Consider the following 22,135-nt stretch of genomic DNA (forward strand, 5'->3'; position numbering starts at 1 on the left):
AAGTATGTGTCTGATTTGCAGTTTTTAAATAGGAATATTACTGCAATGTTCTGCCACCAGAGTGCAGCACTAGCCTTTTTAGTAAACCATAGAGTAACTTATACATACTGTACCTTTAACAGGTTTTTGACAGGTTTTCAGAGACAATAAAATATGACATTGATGCATCAAGGCGGTTTGTTTACAGAGGACCTACCGGGAAACGCGAATCCGAAATTTCGATGTCTGCCTCTTTATCGCTCGAATATGCAAGAGTGATTGTTTCGCGATAGATCCTTAGATTGTGGTAGTGACGCCCCCTACGCAGTTTCGCGTAATATTCCCTATTGAATGATTGTTTTTGCTAAAAGTCTATTTTTGTTTACTCTTGCCAAAGATTGGTATAACTCCGTAATAGATGGACACAGTCTAAGGAAAAAACGAGCCTCGAAAATCACGAAAATTTGATTCTAGATCAGATGGCGCCACTACCTTTGGCCTACTCTCGTATAAAGGGCGATGACGGTTTCATTTGTTATTTAACAATTTTAACGCATATCAGTGAAAGAACATGAGTCAAAATCATAAAAATAATTAATGCAAATAAAAAAAAACATTTATACATATTTAAATACTTTCTATCTTATTTTTATAAATCTTCATTTTTAGTTTTAAAGTGTGTCGACAGATGGCAGTGAATTTACTGTGGTTACAAAATTTACTATGACAGTACCGCTCTAGTATAAGTTACTCTATGGTAATGTTTTTCTACCCACTTTGTTTTGTAATGGTTTTTTATATTACAACGCTCTGTAATGAATATTTAAATTACATTGTCTGCACGCTAGTTCTAAGATATATTATAATTTTTTTGTATTCTCAAGTAAGCGCTGGTGGCCTAGCGGTAAGAGCGTGCGACTTGCAATCCGAAGGTCGCAGGTTCAAACCCTCGCTCGTACCAATGAGTTTTTCGGAACTTATGTACGAAATATCATTTGATATTTACTACCAGTTACCAGTCGTTTTTCGGTGAAGGAAAACATCGTGAGGAAACCGGACTAATCCCAACAAGGCCTAGTTTCCCCTCTGGGTTGGAAGGTCAGATGGCAGTCGCTTTTGTAAAAACTAGTGCCTACGCCAATTCTTGGGATTAGTTGCCAAGCGGACCCCAGGCTCCCATGAGCCGTGGCAAAATGCCGGGACAACGCGAGGAAGATGATGATTCTCAAGTAAGCGAATTTTGTAAATTCTTTTTGAGAATAAAGTTCTTAAACCATAAAACGCCACAAATAGCAGTGAAAATATGTTCATAATAACATTTGTCGACAGGTTAAGAGAGCTGGTGGCTGAACTGAAATCGGATGACGTGAAACTGGAACTGAAGCCGCTCGACACCACCGTCTGCGCTGCTTAGATATTATAAGATAATTCATCTTAGAAAATTACTAAAAGGTTATTTCCATACGAAGCTGAGAGTTTTAGGCTTGGGGCTTCTATACGCCATTACACCCATATCTAAAAAACCAGCCAATTGCGAGTCGGACTCGCGCACGAAGGGTTCCGTACCATTACGCAAAAAACGGCAAAATAATCACGTTTGTTGTATAAGAGCCCCACTTAAATATTTATTTTATTCTGATTTTACTATTTGTTGTTATAGCGGCGACAGAAATACATTTTGTGAAAATTTCCACTGTCTAGCTATCACGGTTCTTGAGATACAGCCCGGTGACAGACGGACGGACGGACGGACACCGAAGTCTTAGTAATAGGGTCCCGTTTTTACCCTCTGGGTACGGAACCCTAAAAAAGAAGGGATTGTAAAAAAAATTGAATGAAAATAATGAAACTTATGACTTTGTATTGAGTTTAGATCTCTTTATTAATTGATTTCCTCCTGATAAAGCCATAATTCATTAAATACCCTTAACCAGGCATTTAAATTATGTACCTTCAACCGGGGTAAATAGAAATGGCGGGGGTGAATAGGGATAAAACTTGGAATGGGATTTACCTGACAATTTCTTAAAAACAACACACACAAATTGTATCATACAAAATCTACTATTATTTCCAATCGCATGATACAAATTGTGTGGGTTGTTTTTAAGAAATTATCAGGTAAATCCCATTCCAAGTTCTTTCCCTATTCACCCCCGTCATCCGTATTTACCCCGGTTGACGGTATGTGAAATTATGACTTTATAAGATGAGTTATTATTATTCAATTCTGTCTTTTAATTGAATAAGTATACTAGCGATTATCCGGTCTCTACTTATAGAGATGTTACGCGATATGTCCATACGAAACAGACATACAAATTGACGAATTTTGAGTTTTCCCAGTGAAAATCTTAATGTAAATCGAATTTAACGAATATAAAGTCGTTGACTCGACCTGCTACTCGGTAGCTTAGTTGTGGCCGTTGTGGGTTCGATTCCCGCTTGGTGGATATTTAATTATTTATTAACTTACGCTTCAATGTATTTTTAGCAATGTAAGTATAGAAGACATTACGAAGGAATTTATTTATTTTAAGATGGCAGCTATCGCTGATTACAAAATTTTAAATAAATGAATGATGATTATGTGATTTGTTTAATGTTATATTTATTGTATGTTCAGTGTTTGTATATGTATGCGAATAGCATGAAAATTACTGTTAGTAGTTTATCGATTTAGCCTAAATTTTGCGGACAACATATAGTTTGGATGTATCAAATTATGTACAGTCGCCATCAGATATATCTGAGCGGCCGAGGTGGTCAAAAATATGTGAACACGCACTCTAACGCCTTGACAATGAGGGCTAACGCGTATGAATTCGCCGCTAGGGGCGCTAGTGTAGATGGTGGTCTTTTTCATAGTTCGAAATGTCAAATGTCACTTGTCACTTCAATGACTGACAGCTGTTCTTTAGTCTTTTGGACCACCATCAACCGAGGCGCCAACTGTGAGCAAAAAAACGATAGCCCTCATAGAGGCGTGTTCAGATATTTGTGAGCACCTTGGCCGCTTGATGGCGACTGTACAGTGATAAATTTGTACACGATGATATGAAAATTATGTCACTGCTTGTAAGATCACTAAAACAGTTTTAATAACAAAATTTTCGTTATACACAAACATTTTATTTTATGTTATAAAAATATTATTATAATGTGTGTATAGATTGTGACATTATTGATTCTCATGTTAATTTTTGATAACTTTGGAACGCACCAGATAATTTTTATTATAATTATAATCGTTAATATTATTAAACATGTACTTACAATAAAAATAAATGCTTCTTATTTAATAATTAAATGGTTTTCATTTATTGAACCAAAATACTAGTCATACATACAGTCCATTTTACCAAATTTTACTCAAAAAATTAGTTATTACATTTCCATTGAGTATTATTATTAAAACGAGATTCACGCTCTGCTTTTATGGATTGTTGTCAAAACAACATCAACGCATGACGCAAAATACTCCCTGTGCCGGTTCTATACGAAGCAAAGATAGATATAACTCCGTAATAGATGGATACAGTCTAAGGCAAAAACGTGCCTCAAAAATCAAGAAAATTTGATTCTCGGTCAGAGGGCGCTACTAGCTTTGGCCTACTGTCGTATAGATGGCGTTGACGGTTTCGTTTGTTATTTAACAATTTTTTTGTGAAAGAACATGGGTCAAAATCATAAAAATAATTAATGCAAATAAAATAAAACATTTATCCATATTTAAATACATTTTATCGTATTTTTATAAATCTTCATTTTTAGTTTTAAAGTGTGTCGACAGATGGCAGTGAATTTACTGTGGTTACAAAATTTACTATGACAGTACCGCTCTAGTATAAGTTACTCTATGTTATTATAGAGACGCCATACCAAACAATGAAATTGTCGCAATAGCAACCTGTACCACGCGACGTAAACGTGAGCGCCGTGAAATGCATGGCGCTTACGCGTTTAGGTCACGAGATTCACGCTCTGCTTCTATGGATTGTTGTCAAAACAACATCAACGCATGGCGCATCATACTGGTTCTTTGTGCCGGTTCTATACGAAGTAATGAAAATGAAAAATGATTTTTCCCTTCACTAGCTCGGAAAGCCGTCTTTTATCCTTTAAAACAAGCGGGGAAAAACGCATTTTATCCACTAGTGGGGAAAGTAAATTGACCTTGGATGGAGCGTGTTTAAGTAGCTTGCAAGATAACAAAACGTAAAACGCTCATAATAATGGTTCGTTCGATATTAATTATCATTAAATAAATGGTTTGAGAATCTAATAATAAATACCAGATTTAGCTTTATTTAATGTTTTGAAGTCATAAACCTTAAAATTCCATAATAAACGTTTTTTTTAAATAATTATGTAAAATATAATTCTGAACGCACAAGTTAAGTCGATGCAATTTCAAAACGCATCATTGACATTTCATACGTCAGAAATGTCAACATTGTCAACAAAAATTTTACTTAAAAACTTCTCACGTAAAAGTACAGAATTTCCAGAGTTTTTTGTTATAATATCGTACAAAAATGAGTGATTCCATTTGATGAAGATTATCTAAAGCCTGTGGATGTTGCACTTTCCTCGCTATAGTGAGGGGAAAAGTTTTGTGTTACACACGGGTGCAAATGTATTTTACTTCTCGTGTGTTAAAATACTCGCGGGTAAAATACAACTTTGCACCCTTGTATAACAAATAACTATATTCAGTAACAAGCTTTTTTAACAAAATACAGGTTGGTGTCCCTTTTTAAGTATATAAATACTTGTGTTAAGGAACACCGCTCTTCCTTAGTGACTACCTAAAAGCTAAAAGCAAAACTACAAATTCAACACTTCAACTTATTTTGTGCCAGAAAGTCTACCACAACTCACAAATCTGCGGCTGTGCAGGCTGACTGCGACTGTATCGCTCTTCTTCTTCTTCACGTGCCATCTCCGTCCAAGAGGTCGGCGACCATATGTCTATATGTCTCTCTATGTTCAGTCATGCGAATTAGTCTATCTATGCTCTTCACTTTTAACCAGTCTCTTATATTTCCAGTCCATGATGTGCGCCTTTTACCGCTACCACGCTTCCCTTCAATTTTTCGCTGCCAAAGAGAATTAAGTTATAAGTAGACATAGAGTGCTCACTCCCTACATCAGGCCGCGTAGCCAACATGCCAATCGCTTACGCTCCGTAGCGATCGAAACGCAACTGTCACTGTCGCACTAATATGGAAGAGTGATAGACACAAAGCGTTTCGTTGTCGTAGCGATAACGATTGTCACCTTGGCTAGGCAGGCAGTTTTGTTACCAAAAAGACTATTATTGTGAGCCAAATATTATTATTATGAGCCAAATAGCTTGAAATAAATGAATTTTAATTTTTAATTTAATTATTTTCTCGACAATAGATGTCGTGACGAACGGAAAGTCTACAACGGTAATGCTCAACGATTTTCAGCTAATATTATAACCGGATTAACGGTAACTCTATCTTCAACTCCTTCTCTTTGAAATAATAGTTGTAAATTGTTTTAGCAATACATTTTTCGTCAGTCGCGACACTCGTGACATCTAGTGTTAAGTAGCGGTACTGATAAATCCACTACTTGACGCTAGATGTCGACTACGAAATAACCCGCGTTTTGGTACGAAAACTAATGTATAGAGTTAGCACTATCCTTACTTAATTTTGAGGGTTCCGTACCTAAAGGGTAAAAACGGCACCCTATCACTAAGACTCCGCTGTCCGTCTTCCCGTCTGTCTGTCTGTCTGTCTGTCACCAGGCTGTATCTCATGAACCGTGATAGCTAGACAGTTAAAATTTTCACAGATGATGTATTTCTGTTGCCGCTATAACAACAAATACTAAAAACAGAATAATATAAATATTTAAATGGGGCTCCCATACAGCAAACGTGATTTTTTTGCTGTTTTCTTCCGTAATGGTACGGAACCCTTCGTGCGCGAGTTCGCCTCGCACTTCGCCGGTTTTTTTATGCTCAGATCACTGCTTGGTCGAAGAAGCACTCGTAAAGGCCCACAAATTACAATAATAATAAGAGTTTTGAATGATTCACGGTTAGTTTCTCTAGACTTATATTGACCGGGATATAGACCGTGAACAACACAAAAACAATACAAAAGGTAATCTCGGTCTATATCCCGGTCAATATAAGTCTAATAATAATAAGATTATTGACATTTTAAAGTACTGGGAGTTCAGAGATTAAGTGTCCTTTGTCCTTCAAAGGGTCATCTAATTGACATGTATGTGTACTGATTGAGTGATAATCCGTCGCCATGGCCACGCTTGACCGGCCTTTGATCGGCTCTTCATTAGAGAATCTCCTAATAAAGGGTTTATTAGATAAGCCGGTATTTTAATTAGTTCAAGAGTAGTTGGCAGTTATTTGGTAAGTACTTACTAGCTCTGTGAGCTGTAGACCTCGCGAGCATAGCTTAAAACTAAGTAAAGGCTCCGCCATTTTGAAAAATGTTCAAAATCTTTATCGACAAAAAAAATGTTTAAGGGGCAAGCTCGGTTCTCCATACAAACGTAGTTCCGCTCTCATTTTAAAATAGCTAGATTGCTCTGAAACTTTGTACTTACAATAGGATAAAGTATATGTCTGTAATTAGTTTATGTAGCTTCAGATACCATAGTTAAGCAAATACAGCGAATTTAAGTTTTTCATACACTTGTTTTTGCTCTATTTCGTTTGTTTTATAAATTGGAGCTATATAAACTAATTATAGACCTAAATATACCTCATGTATGTGCAAAGTTTCATTACAATCTAACACGAAGTTTTAAAATGAGAGCGGAAAGGTTTGTATGAAAAGGTGCAATTCGGCCAAACTTACAGCTAATTCAAAACAATAAAATATGTAGCTAAATTCCATTAATAAACAAACATGTAAGTAAGACAGTTATTAATAAAATAAACACTGCCACAGCATTTTTATTTTATTTAAAAGGCACACTAAACAGACAACATTCAACATAGTTACAAAGAGTACATGAGTGGTAGGTATTGCATAAGAATGCCATCCAAAGCAAGCATGCACAGCAAGAAAGAAATATAAGGAGCAAAAACTATCCTAAAACTATAAAAAAGTATCCTAAAACTACTCAAAATTATACTTAATTACAAATTACAACATTTCGCAAATACTTAATAATTACATGTCAAATTGCGCACTATTATTGAGAAGTGTGATGATGGCCGAGAACCCCAAGAACATGCCTCCTAGCATTTTCAATATCACAATAAAGAGCAACTCTCAAGTGTCTTTAAACATAAAATGACGAGGGCACGTGCTCGACAGGGCGCCGGTATTTTTATGAGTGCAAATCGCTGTGTATAATATAATAAAAGTTTACAAATTAGTCGCTCCCTTAGGGGGATTATATTAAAATCTATCAGACCCTCGCGACGAGACTTCATACTGTTATCTCCCCTTTAGTTTATAAAGGATTTTTAACTTTAAAACCGTCGTATAAGGTTGGTATTAGAGTTGTGATGAAATGTGATTGGACATTTTTTGTTGTGGGGGTATGAGTGTTGTCATGAATTGCCTTAATCCGTGGCGAGAACCGACGCCAAATGCAAGGGTTCCATTAACTTAAGTACGATTTTTAAACCAAAAAATGTAAAAATTGTCTGTTTATAATAAGTTTTCTAAAATAAATAGAATGAAACTAAAAATAACCAGGCCAGCAGCAGCAGCGCTGGTGGTTTTTTCATTTTTATTTGTATGCCAGTTTTAGGCACAGTGTGGAGATCCTATGTACTTACACATTGTAAATAGTTTTAAGACCTCTTTGTAAACCCACTATTGACAAATAAATGATCAATCAATCAATCATGAACTCTCGATGAACTCAACATCAAACCGAGTTTAATATCCACTGTTTGTAAGTTTCTGCTTAGCAGCTGGCCTGGTCAATGTCTGTACAACTACGAAACAAGACTTATATTGACCGGGATATAGACCGTGATTACCTTTTGTATTGTTTTTGAACTCCCGATTTCCGACGCAGTTAGATGCATCATGCATCTTGTTCACGGGTCGGGTGTCAAAGTTGTGTTGTGTTGTGTGTGTTACTGTTACGAAACAAGATTTCGTCAATCTTATTCTATTCTATTCAGCCTGGGGCATGGGAAGTTTTGTGGTACCTAATTATTTCTCTAGTCTTATATTGACCGGGATATAGACCGTGATTACCTTTTGTATTATTTGTGAGCTCCCGATATTTCGACGCAGTTACATGCATCATGTTCACGGGTGACTGAAGATAGCGGGTGGGTTGTGTAGACAGCGCTCTGTCTACCCTGATTCTTGCGCGTCGTCTGCGTTCACGTTACCAACGGTCGCATTCACGCTTGTCGGGAGCTCACAAATAATACAAAAGGTAATCACGGTCTATATCCCGGTCAATATAAGTCTAGTGAAACTAACCGTATTTCTCTAGTGTCTAAACATGTACTAGTATGACATCTATTTCTGTTTAAGGTGATACCTATTAATTAAAAAATCTGGTGAATCGAACCGTTTAGAATAGAATGGAATAAATTTTTATTCGTTAGCACAAACAAACAGGACAATACATACTATAAAAGAAAATATAAAATAAGATTAAAGTGCCAAGAAATGGCCTCATCTCAGCATGTCGCTGGTGGCTTCCAGCGCTGATTTTCCAATGAGACCATCAGGTGAGAAGAATCACGGAAGGTAACAGACAAGAAGAAAGACATAAAATAACATACAATGAACAAATAGTTAAATAAGAAAAAGTTACACAGCAGGAAGATACAACGTAACGACTAAATTAAAATTATTTATATATAGTTTGTCAAAGGACTGTCTCATTTCAAACATAGACAGAGAATCATACTATCTTCGTCTTACACTAGTACTAGCACCCAAAAAAAAGGTTTTTCACCTCAGCAGCTCGAACAAGTCTACTTTCGTCACTCCCAGGAGTGTGGAAAGTGCGACTTTCCTCACTCCAGGGAGTGAAAGAAAGTAGCTTTTTAATTTAGTGAAGGCCATGCCACTGAACTGCCACTTCATACTTCTATTACAAATTCTTTTTTTTTTGTTTCTCTGTATTATTCTGTGTAATTCGAAATACATTTTAACCTTTAATATGTTCTCACTACTGAGGTGAAAAATTATATGTGCAACACGAGAGCAAAGTTATTTTACATCTCGTGTTTTTGAGTCCCGAAAGATTCTATAATTGAATCACGAGCGAAGCGAGTGATTCTAAGATAGAATCTTGAGCGTAGCGTATAAACACTCCCAAGAAAAACCAACTTTCCTCTCATGTTGCACAAATAACTATTTTGGTTCTTATTTACTGACAATTTGGTTTGACCAACTATAAAACAAGCGTTTCTAAGTTCCCACGGACCCCTAAAACAGCATACGGGCCACCTGCAGCGGGGTCCATCCCCATCGAGTAGAGTACTTGTCGTTGACATCGCTACTTGCATTATTTGCGCATTTGTGTCGCTGTTTAATGGGGTGTCCTTATCAGTCAAATCGGCTATCTTTATGAACGTTAGTCGTTACCCACGTAGCAAAATGACGTCAGCGACGTCATAATGATGGCATTATTACGTCATTATGACGTCGCTGACGTCATTTGACGTCATAGTGCTACCTGGGTAGCTTTGTAACTAAGTCAAGGGGCCCACTGACTATCAGTCCGCCGGACGATATCGGCCTATCAGTTAGAACAAAAATTTGACAGTTCCGAACAACTGACAGGCCGATATCGTCCGGCGGACTGATAGTCAGTGGGCCCCTTTAGAGCACGTACGTTTTGAAAGTATGTATTTTATTTATTTATTTAATCTTTATTTCACAAAAGAAACTTATCTTACAAAAGGTAGATCTAGCCAAAAGCATTCTCTGCCAGTCCTTAAGGCAAAGCAAAGATTGTGGGCGGTGCTACTGCTACTGCAACTAACAAAATATAAAACGCAAAGCTATATTAAAATTTAACATACAGTAACATTTAACATGTAGTATGTTCGAATTTAAACTGTTGTGAGACATACTAATATTAAATCATTTTACGGTTTAGACTCACTTGTTTTAGTCACTCGCGCGACATAGTGAGTTCGTGCTGTGTGACGCTACAAGTGTTAGGTGACCCAAACCCAAACACACCACTGTGCCCGCCTACAACGATAGCGCAAGACCTCCCCCAACCGGTTTTCTCGGCGCGCGCGCAGCGAGCGACGCGGCGCGCGGCAGCGGCAGTACGCAACACACGGTCGTCGTGAACGCTGCTCGCACTATTAGTGCTTGAGAAAGGAGACCTAGGCTCTCCGAAACATGTCGCGCGAGTGACTAAAACAAGTGAGTCTAAACCGTAAAATGATTTAATATGTAGTATGTTGTATATATATACTAGCAACCCGCCCCGGCTTCGCACGGGTTACACAAAACCTTTACATATTATACACTAAAACCGTCCTCAAAAATTACTCTATTGATAGGTGAAAACCGCATCAAAATCCGTTGCGTAGTTTTAAAAATCTAATCTACAGACAGACAGTGGAAAGCGACTTTGTTTTATACTATGTATGTAGTGATGTAATGTATATAGGTACATGTTTCACATTAAAGAATAACCCTAGAAACATATATTACATTATACTAAACAAATACATTCCTACAAAACAAATTGTATTAGGCTATAGATAGATACTATCTAGAATCTAGATACATTAGGTGTTGGAACTGGTTTACAACAATGATGTTGTTATGTGGGCAGGCGTCCATAGGCTACGAAGACTGCTTACCATCAGGCGGGCCATATGCTTGTTTGCCATCGACGTAGTATAAAAAAGTTTCAGACAGATGTCAAGAATTAATTCTATTCAGATGGTTTGCCTGTGCGGATGCACAATATATTTATTTTGGAAAACTAATGTGGCATTTTATTTAAATAATTATACGGTTTAGACTCACTTGTTTTAGTCACACGCGCGACATGTTTCGGAGAGCCTAGGTCTCCTTTCTCAAGCACTAATAGTGCGAGCAGCGTTCACGACGGCCGTGTATCGCGTACTGCCGCGCGCCGCGTCGCCCGTAGCGCGCGCGCCGAGAAAGCCGGCTGGGGTATGTCTCACAACAGTTAAAATTCGATTATGGCATTTTATTTATTCATCTACGGAGTCTCCAACATACATTTGAGACATTACGATGTTACAAAGCCAATTACATTGTTTGAGATAAAACAATTCATAACTCATAACAGAATATCAGCCAAAAATATGCGCCATTTAATTTACAAAATAGTTATTGTGGAGTTCAAACGAGAATAATTTCATAAAGTGGCCTTTGATGTGCGCGCTGAGACACACCGTCGAGCTGAACGGCTAACATGCTCGGTGACCGGTGACTTACTCTTCACTTCACTCTTTTGTCTATGGCTACCGCGCAGTTAATAGAGATAGAGATAGATAGAGATCTTTATTTGCATACCAGTATGTTACATAGGTACATATTGGACCCTGGAAGGGTATGGCAAAACATGTTATTCACTATAATATATTATATACTACTTATTAGTATATAATATATTAATATAGTTGGTCAAACCAAATTGTCAGTAAATAAGAACAAAAAAAAACTATACTCATCTTTTTCTTTTGGGTGCTATACTAGTTTAAGACAAAGATAGTATGATTCTCTCTGTCTGTGTTTGAAATGAGACAGTCCCTGGCCAAACTATATAAGCACAATTCTGCCAAATTCGAGTATCGATACAGAATAAATAATAGTACTACCGTACAGAAAGGAAACTTCCTACAAAACCAAAGTTTGACAGCGGTTCGGGGACGAATCATGCTGTCCCTTTTTAATGTATGGCACTATCCCTTTCGGCTATTTAGGGTTGCCAAAATTCAGGTCTTATCTTTGGTCGTATACGCAAAGGGACGTCGAGTTGTGACAACACTAATAATTGCTCGGAGCAATGCTGAGCCGAACGGAGCCGCGAATGCCCGAAAGGAGTTCTTCACACACCACATTCTTCACACACCACCACATTCTTCGCCACATGGACCTTACCTATTATAGTATTATCTCAGATGATTTTTTCGGGCTCTAATCTGTTACACAAAAGCCTTTTCACCTCAAACAAGCCTACTTTCGTCACTCCCTGGAGTGAGGAGTGCGACTTTCCTCACTCCAGGGAGTGAAACAATAAACAATGTAGCTTTTTAATTTAGTGATGGCCACGGTACGGTACGGTACGGAACGGTACGGTACGGTACGGTACGGTCTCGTCTCGTATCGTATCGTATCGTACATATTATAATATTGTTTTTTCCTGTTTATTCTGTGTAATTCGAAATACATTTTAACCTTTAATATGTTCTCACTACTGAGGTGAAAAATTATGTGTGCAATACGAGAGCAAAGTTATTTTACATCTCGTGTTTTTGAGTCCCTCGCTACGCTCAAGATTCTACCTTAGAATCACTTGCTTCGCTCGTGATTCAATTATAGAATCTTTCGCTTTCTCGGGACTCAAAATAAACACTCGCAAGAAAAACCAACTTTCCTCTCTTGTTGCACAAATAACTATTGTTTCTTTTAAGAGCGGTCTTCAGCACGTGCTAAAGCAACCATGTCGCTTAAAAAGCAAGTATCGTGATAATTATGTAACAGCTCATTCAGAGAACAAACATGGTGGTATTTTCTTTGGAGATAACAAAACTTATTATTTCCGAATAGGCTGTTTCATGAATTCGAACCATATAAATAGGATGGTAAATTTGCTTTTCAAACGGGCTTGTTTCCGTTACTTATGCCGTATTAGCAGTAAGCAGTGTAACCACTGCATAAAGGAAACAATACCTTTTGTTTAACAGATTAGGGCCCGAGCCCGAAACAATCATCTGAGATAATTCATACTATATACTATAATATACAATAAAAAGTAACCGAAAATTAAAACTACCTACAAAACTAAAACGAATACCTAAAAAAGAAATAAAACATTCCGAGCCCTGTGGAAGGGTTCCCAAGGCTGGCTGCGTTCCCCCTTTGGATGGCTATGCTGATCCGTTGGGCGAGGAACGAGCCAGCCCTACGGTCCCCGGTGACCTCGCAGATTTTTTTAGCCAGCTGCCGAAACAATTTGTGAGCGCCTGGGCACCACGGTCCAAGAGTCAAATATGAATGTCCGAATTGTTGTCCGCGCGGGCGAGACGTGTGTATCGCTATAATAAAAATATTCAATAAAGCGGTGGCAGATAGGTTAACTTTTATATTGCGCCGCGGCCGAGGGCGGTTTTAATGGATACTCGTATATAGGGACTCATAAAACATTAATACAATACCTAAAGAATGGGCGGAAATTACCCCAACAATTTGACCACGTATTTATTAGGAGCAAGTATAGTTCTGTTATATGAATAATTATCTACCTACGTAGGTATAGTTGGTCAAGTAAATCTTGTCAGTAGAAAAAGGCGGCAAATTTAACCTTTCGTATGCTTAGGAGTAGATCTGCTCCATATATGTCCCATTTTCAACCAAAAGGGTACTTATTGTCGCTTGTCAGTAAGGAGCTATTACATATAGCTTCAATTAGAAATCAACCTTATCGACAAGCGACAATGTGGTACCTTTTGGTTGAAAACATCACATATATTCAACTTAAACATGAAGTTGTCACCATTGCTATTTATATGGTAATTTTTTGACATGCTCATACAAAAGGTTAAAAAATGTAGGAGCGAAGGGTTATCGTCCCATAGAAAATTTGATTTTTGCGCCTATTTCTACTGACAAGATTTGCTTGACCAACTAAATTTTACCATTAGCATATTTTAGTTTTTTAACTAGATATTTAATTATAGTCTCTATTGGCCGTCTCTACCTTCCCACAGATTATTCACCAAAAACAATCCCATATGACTACCCTCCCCTACTTACAGTTGGTCAAACCAAATTGGCAGTAAATAAAAACAAAAAAACCGGCCAAGTGCGAGTCGGACTCGCGCACGAAGAGTTCCGTACCATTACGGAAAAAAATAGCAAAAAAATCACGTTTGTTGTATGGGAGCCCCATTTAAATATTTATATTATTCTGTTTTTAGTATTTGTTATTATAGCGGCAACAGAAATACATCATCTGTGAAAATTCCAACTGTCTAGCTATCACGGTTCATGAGATACAGCCTGGTGATAGACAGACAGACGGACAGACGAACAAACGGACGGACAGCGGAGTCTTAGTAATAGGGTCCCGTTTTTACCCTTTGGGTACGGAACCCTAAAAAAACTATACTCATCCTTTTCTTTTGGGTGCTAGTACTAGTGTAAGACAGATAGTATATTTTTCTCTGCCTATGTTTGAAATGAGACAGTCCTTTGACAAACAATATCTAGTTAGCAGCATAATGACTATCCCAAGACTTGAGAGACGAGCCCTCTGACAGAAAATTTAAGAGCCGTTTGAGAAACTTTTTATTGGATAATCCACTGTATTCCATAAAGGAGTTTTATAAAATCACTATATAATTAGATTTATTTAAATAGTACTTTGCTGACATCGGAATTGTAAGGTTTATTGTAATTTACTTATTTGTTAGTTTAATGGTGACCTTAATTTCTGTGACATTTTGTTTATTTATTTTATAGAGTTAATAACGACCCATTCCTGGCGAATTTATTTTCTAGATAATTGTTTAATTTATTGAATGTTTTTTAATCTATTATGTAGAATTTAACGAAACTGCTGACATACTATTGTAATTTAATAATTTTGAATGTAATTTTGATTGTCTCTGTTATTTTTCATATTCAATTATTCATAATGTAAAAAACCGACAATCACAATATAAATTCCTAAGAATCTACCATGTGTAATTTTAAGTGCAATTATTGTATATTGTGAGATAAATAAATCATATCATATCATATCATATCAATAGGTAATTTATCCCCTATCTGTTTGTAAAATAAACTATTCTATTCTATCTCCTAGATAAGTGTAAGTATGTGACGGTGAACCTGGCTAACTATTATCCAGTTTAAATTATGACGTACAATTAATTGAGGGTAGACGGTAGAGTACGTTCCTTTTCACTCACACGGTGAAGGAGAGAGGTAGCAAGATGGTTGATACGGTGTGGGGGTTTTGTCGTTTTAGTTTCGAGTGGAGGGATGTGACAAGGAGTAAATGTGAAATGGGAATGGATACTCCATTTTTAGGGCTCCGTACCCAAAGGGTAAAAACGGGACCCTATTACTAAGACTCCGCTGTCCGTCTGTCCGTCCGTCTGTCCGTCTGTCCGTCTGTCTGTCTGTCACCAGGCTGTATCTCATGAACCGTGATAGCTAGACAGTTGAAATTTTCACAGATGATGTATTTCTGTTGCCGCTATAACAACAAATACTAAAAACAGAATAATATAAATATTTAAATGGGGCTCCCATACAACAAACGTGATTTTTTTGCTGTTTTTTTCCGTAATGGTACGGAACCCTTCGTGCGCGAGTCCGACTCGCACTTGGCCGGTTTTTTTAATTGCATTTTGTCCACAAGTGACAAAGTAATTTGTTGCAAATTTTTTTTTTTTATGAAATAGGAGGCAAACGAGCAGACGGATCACCTGATGGTAAGCGATTACCGCCGCCCATGGACACCCGCAACACCAGAGGGGTTGTAAGTACGTTGCCGGCCTTTAAGATGGTAGTACGCTCTTAATTGTGTCCTCATGTTTGCTGGTGGCGTTGACTTTTGTTATGATTTAGAATGATAAATATTCAATACTAGCTTTTGCCCGCGACTTCGTCTGCGTGGACTTAGTAACCGCAGCTAGAGTAAGAATAGCGCCTGGAAAAATTCTCATAGCAATCTAAGTTTGAGCATATTATGCACACAAATTAGCAGGCACTTTGTTAATTATCTCAATTCCACCCCGCTTTTTACTTTCTTAAGGGATGATTTTCGGGGTAAAAACTATCCTATGTCCTTCTCAGGGACTCAACCAATCTCTATGCCAAATTTCATCTAAATCGGTTCAGCGGTTTAAGCGCGAAGAGGGAACACACAGACAGACAGACAGACAGACAGACTTTCGCATTTATAATATTAGTATGGATTCTTCATTTGGATTTCATTAAGTAATGTTTTACAGTTAGGTAGTTTTTTCGTCGCGTTGGAGTGGTGAAATTTTTTGTGTTTACTCTATAGCAAAGTTTGATTAACTCTGCCTTAAAACCCTCGCAACGCTCTAAATTATTATTTTTCGAAATACTCGCTACGCTAGCTTCTATTTCGGAATCTTTCGCTTGCTCAGGTATCAATATTAGCACAAGGAGTTAAACAACTTTGCCCCCTTGTAAAATAAATAGATATGCAATTATGCCATATCCGATTGTCCGCCGTGGTCCGTGGCTCATGCACTGCGCATGATTAATTATAATGTTGTTCCAAATTAATAACGCCGCAAATTGGTTCGGGGGTAAGGCTCCGTGTACACTGTACACCAGGGGCGTAGCTAGAGGATATGGCGCCCGAAGCAGTCACCAAATTTGCGCCCCCTGACGACTGACAAAAGTTTCCCTGCTGCTGCCTTTTGCCCATTTTGGCGCCCCCTCTTGGATGGCGCCCGGGGCACTTGCCCCCCTCCCCCCTGCCCCCCCCCCCTCCTAGCTACGCCACTGCTGTACACCAAAGGTTACTTAAAGCATCATCATTTAATATTGTCTTCGGTTACCGCGATAGTTATTATACCTACTCATTAAATAAACCAGCCTTAAAGTATATAGTTTATGATGGTTCATTATTTTTGTATGTGGATATTTTGCACTTTGTAGCTTTTCCTCAGTCACCCGTTGACCACGAACGCTGTAAAGGGTTCGAAACGGCGGGATCAATATACGCGATATAATCCGTTTTCATAGTTTTATTTCATCATTATTTATTGAATCAAGTTACATAACATTACAGCTTACGCCAAAGCGTTACATAGATCATAACTTAAAACTACTTACTTACTAATTACAAACTAACTTATCACCTGAGGCACTACAGCCGCGGGTGGGCCTTAGCCTGGCCAAGCAATACTCATTATACTCTCCAGTCCGCTCTATTTGTGGCTTTCATACTCATACTCATACTCATAAGCTTTATTGCATATCACATTGTATCTTAACCTATACTTAACATAGAATTGTGTACAACATGACACCCTGTAGGGCACAGCAAACAGTTTATTCAAGAGGAGAACGAGGTTTTTGTACAAGGTTATATAATGGGTACTTAATAATTATAATTATTGGTCGTGAAAAAAATCATTTAATGTATAATAGGCTTTTTTAATCAGGTGTTCTGCTAATTTTTTAAAGAATTCATTGTCGGACTTTACTTCTCCAACTTTTCACTTCCAAAATCCTGATGTCCGGTATACGCCGTCCAACCATCTGAGCTTGGGTTTGCCTCTGCGGCCCTCCGTTCGGCCTCTAGGAGGCGTTTGGGTACTTTGGCCTCGTCTATTCGTAACACGTGCCCTGCCCGTCGCAGGCGTCCGATTCTTATGGTCTTAATACTTTATATAGTCGATGGCCAATGGGAGGGGGAGGGGCATATATTTAGTTACAAATTTTATTCTCTAGGGAGAGGGCGCCTGCCCCCCCAACCCCTTAGTGACTCCGACTCCCATGAAAAAAAAATTGCCGTTGTTTTAACTTTGATACGCCTAAATAAATAAATCGTATACCTTTAAACGACCAATTCTTGTATAATTATATATTTAACCAAAATTTAAGGAAACAGCTCTAACGATTTCGATGAAATTTGCTATACGGGGGCGAAAAATCGATCTAGCTAGGTTTTATCTCTGGGAAATCGCGCATTTTTGAGTATTTATATGTTTTCCGTGCAATGCTCGGTTACCCAGATATTAAATGTGGTATTTTCTATAAAAAGGGCTTATTATCGATGGCGCTTACGCCATTATAAACGATGCTCCGATATAAATACATTGCCGCGCGACGCTGTGCGGCGTAAGCGTCCCTTTCCGTCCGTCCGATGTCCCTTTTCATAGAAAATGCCCCAAATATTAGCTTATGTGAACGCCGCCTTACCTACTCATACATAGGCGGGTCCCGCGGTAAATTGGGAAATCGTTATCCATCACCAATGCGAACAATATCAGGCTCCGTATTATTCGGTTACGGACACAGACCGTTACATAATGATGATAGTAAACCTCGTTTTTACAAGCTTTTATGGTTTTTACAAGGTATGTGTTGGCAAGTCCATCAGCACCTAATCTTATTATTATATATATTCCTCTTTACAGTCTCTGTACATGTTATTTTTCTGTCTCATCCGGTTACCATTGTAAACGTAATAACAATAACTAAAACTTCACCTTACCTAGGCGTTTTTAAATATTATGCTTACAATTATTAATATTTACACAGCATTACAGTTTGCACCAAAGCGCTGGCAAATTTATACATGCAAATAGCAAAACAGTACATAATTATTGAAATACAATTTAGTCATGCAAATAATATTAATTAAAAATACCTATGTCAAGTGATTTTGCGACTACATATACAATTTCATGTCAAACAATACACAATAGACAACAAGGTAAATTAGAAAGCTATCATTCATCCATCATCTCACAGTATTTCACACATTCACGACACACATTCAGCCATCTGCTGGCAAACACATCGCAGTCAGGAGCTGATGTCAAGAACGCGTTAATCGTCCTGAGTGCTCGGAGAACTGCAGTTTCTACAGGAAACTGTATGCGCAAGAGGAACAGCCAGAAGACTAGGACACCGCGGCCTGAGCAGCCCGCGCAGCATGGTTTCCCCTATCACTAAGTCCGTCACTTTCGCACTCACATACTTGTTAGAACGTGACAGGCATGGTGATAAGCGTACCGTGCTACGACTCCTGGTTCTTAGGCACGAACGGAACCGAAAGTTACAAGTCTTGACACCAAGTCGGGACAGTCGCTGTTTCCCCTCAACCCAGGTAGCAAAATGACGTCAGCTACGTCATAGTGACGGCATTATTACGTCATAATGACGTCGCTGACATCATAATGACGTATAAATGCTACTGGGGAATATGCTACACATATATGTCAAAAAGTTGTAATTACGCCTTACTTCCAGTAAGGGGTTCTTTTTTTTACTTAAAATATATATCGTGACCACAAGACGGACTTTCGTTTCCTCGCCTCCATATCTGAACCAGCCATTCCACTTCCACTGCTGAACAGTATGTAGCTGTATGTTAGTGTGGGTCAAATCTTGGAAGCAAAATTTGACCCACTTCCCGATTTCCTTTTGAGCTGAGTTTGCAAACGGTGAACTTTTACTTATATACCTACAGGTTTGTACAGAACCCTCGGTCCGCGAGTCCGATTCGCACTTGGCCGGTTTTTTTTGCTGCCATTGAGTGAATAAGTTTTTTTTCTAAATTAAAATATTAATTACTACCAACACTGGGCGAAGTTTTTCTTTTAATAAAGCCTTTACTGGCATCTAAAGTTAAGCTAATATTTTTTATAAAAACATTAACAGTCTTCATTTATTACTGAGTGGTCTGTGAACACCGACGGTGGATGTCGTTATGAATCGTTTGGAGCTGAAATTGCCGCTTTTGCCTGAAAGCGATTATTTAAATATTTAATTGATGACGATGGCCTTTAATGGCTTTTGCTTTATTTGTTAACTCTTTATTTATATTCCATATTTTCATCTTAGGCTAGGTAATTTATAATATGAATATGATAGTAGAAGAGGGTAGACCGCCCGCGCTGTTAACAACAGCTCTGTGTTATATTTATGTTTATAAAATAATCAAGCGAAAGATATACTACATTTTGAGTTTTTACGACGATTATCTTTCGCAAAGAATAAGTAGAAATGTTATCTCGCTTGAAAGTTCGGCAACAGTGGCGTAAAATCGCATTTCGAGGAGGCGGCAGTGACTATCGGAGCAACACACAATGAATCATACCATTCAACGGAATCGGCGGAATGAACGCGCAATTATGTTTTTATTCGAGCGTTTGCTGTGGCCAATAGTTCCGGTTTAGGTATGGGTGATAACTTTAGTGTTTAAAAAGTGGAAGTGAGCCGTGTAGTTTTGTTGTGACTGGTGTGTGATTTGAGCTGTGGGTATGCCACATACATTAAATCTGTACCACATACCGTATGCGCAACGGTACCGGTTGGAACTTATTCTATTTTTCGTCGACGACGTCATCGGTCGCCGCGGTCTAGTGGGTGACTCGTGAGATTGTTGCATTGCGCGCTAGGTGGGCGGAGGTTCGAATCCCGGAATTGAACTTTTGTTTTTGTTTTTTATTTTTATTTTGATGTGACATTAAATCTGTGTTATTAATGTTTTAATATTTATAGTTTAGGCATTAATTTTCTGTTTTATCGTTACTGACATTTAAAAAAATTCATTGTCATTGTTTTATTCAATAACTAGTCATATAATTTTTAATTCCGGTTTTTTCATGTGTTGTATATATTCTTAGTTTTGTTTTTGTTTTTTAATGATTATGACATTGTTTTTTTTAAATATTTTTTGACATTTTAGTGCTACATATACAAATTTTGATGATTTTTTATATTTTTCATGTCAAATTGTTTTTTTCATCTTTGTCATGTTTACTGTGAATAGCTGATTTTTACATCTCCTTTTTATATATTTATTAGTGTGTTTGCATATGGTTTTCAAGGGTTTACGTAAAATTGTTTAAATATTAGTGTATTAGTATAATCGAAATGAGCAGCCCCTCTAAGTCGGTATGTCCCTACTGCCCTGGATCACCAAGGCTTTATGTGGTGCCGAAAGGCCGCAAGGTCCACATAACACGTGTCCATCGGGACATTTTATCTCCTAGTCTGGGCACCTTGGGGGTTCCGGGACCTAACAGTCCATCGTTGGCGTCACCAAATAACGGTAATTCGTCCCCAGCAGCACCCATTCCTCACGTTTGCTTCGATAAATTGACTGAACTTAAAGCTAAGGTAAATGTCCTAAAGCACATCCCAAAGGGCGCGAGATGCTTGGCAGCGGAGAGATTAGGGGCCATAATGGATAAATGTGTACAGTCCAATAGCGTTGAGGACTGGTTCTCGTTGTTGTCCTTTTCTTTTTCTGCTTTGCGGGTTCCAGAGAAAGGTACTAAGAAGTCCTTGACTTCCAAGGTGAAGGAAAACGTGGATAGCGCAACGTTATACTTCCCAGAGGACTCATCGCGGAAGTCAAGGTCTTTGTATAAGAGCATAGAGGGCAAGGTGCATGATGGTGACTTGAGAGGTGCGGTCCGGCTCCTTTTGTCAGACTCGTCGCTGGCGCCGTCGAACGATGAAACTTTCATCCTTCATCTTCGTGAGAAACATCCGTCACCGTCCAGGTCTCTAGTGTTTCCGCCGGAACCTGATGCTTCGAGCCCTTCCTTGTCGGTGACGCCGGCTGATGTGGGGGAGGCGTTAGGTTCATTTTACAACGGGTCTGCTGCGGGTTTGGATGGTTTGCGTCCGCAGCATCTTAAGGAACTGACATCTTCTACGGCGGGTAGTAATGGGCCCCGGCTACTCGACTCATTAACGAACTTATGTAATTTCCTTTTGAAGGGATCGCTCAATCCCCTTGTCAGTCCGTATTTATATGGCGCTTCCCTTTGCGCTCTTACCAAAAAGGACGGTGGGGTCAGGCCGATAGCAATAGGATGCACAATTCGTCGACTCACGGCTAAATTGTGTTGTCGGGCTGTTAAAGAACCGATGGCCGATTATCTGCAGCCAACTCAAGTGGGGTTTGGTACCGCGCAGGGTTGTGAAGCAGCGATCCATGCCACTCGAGCATTTGCACTAGCGAATAGGGATACGGGTGCCGTTATTTTGAAGATAGACATCAAGAATGCTTTTAATAGCGTTGAGAGGGACACTATTCTTGATGAAACTATGAACAAAGTACCATCGATTTACCCGTTCCTTTATCAATGTTACCATGCTGACAGCCATTTACAGTATAGCGACACCCTGATATCCTCGCGGGTTGGGGCCCAACAGGGAGATCCTTTGGGTCCATTAATATTTTGCTTGGCCATGCAAAA

General features: G+C 38.5%; 1 protein-coding gene across 1 annotated transcript in view; it reads left to right on the top strand.

The window, feature by feature from the left end:
* LOC134752314 (dynactin subunit 1) overlaps nucleotides 1-3,250 on the top strand; it is a 99,231-nt gene extending 95,981 nt beyond the window's left edge. The window contains exon 31 of the mRNA XM_063687984.1: nucleotides 1,309-3,250. Coding sequence (XP_063544054.1) covers nucleotides 1,309-1,393 — 85 coding nt within the window. The 3' untranslated portion in view covers nucleotides 1,394-3,250. The remainder of the gene's footprint in view (nucleotides 1-1,308) is intronic.
* The last annotated feature ends 18,885 nt before the right edge of the window (nucleotides 3,251-22,135 follow it).

The sequence above is a fragment of the Cydia strobilella genome, chromosome 24, assembly GCF_947568885.1.
Source record: "Cydia strobilella chromosome 24, ilCydStro3.1, whole genome shotgun sequence".
In the NCBI taxonomy this organism is placed as follows: domain Eukaryota; kingdom Metazoa; phylum Arthropoda; class Insecta; order Lepidoptera; family Tortricidae; genus Cydia; species Cydia strobilella.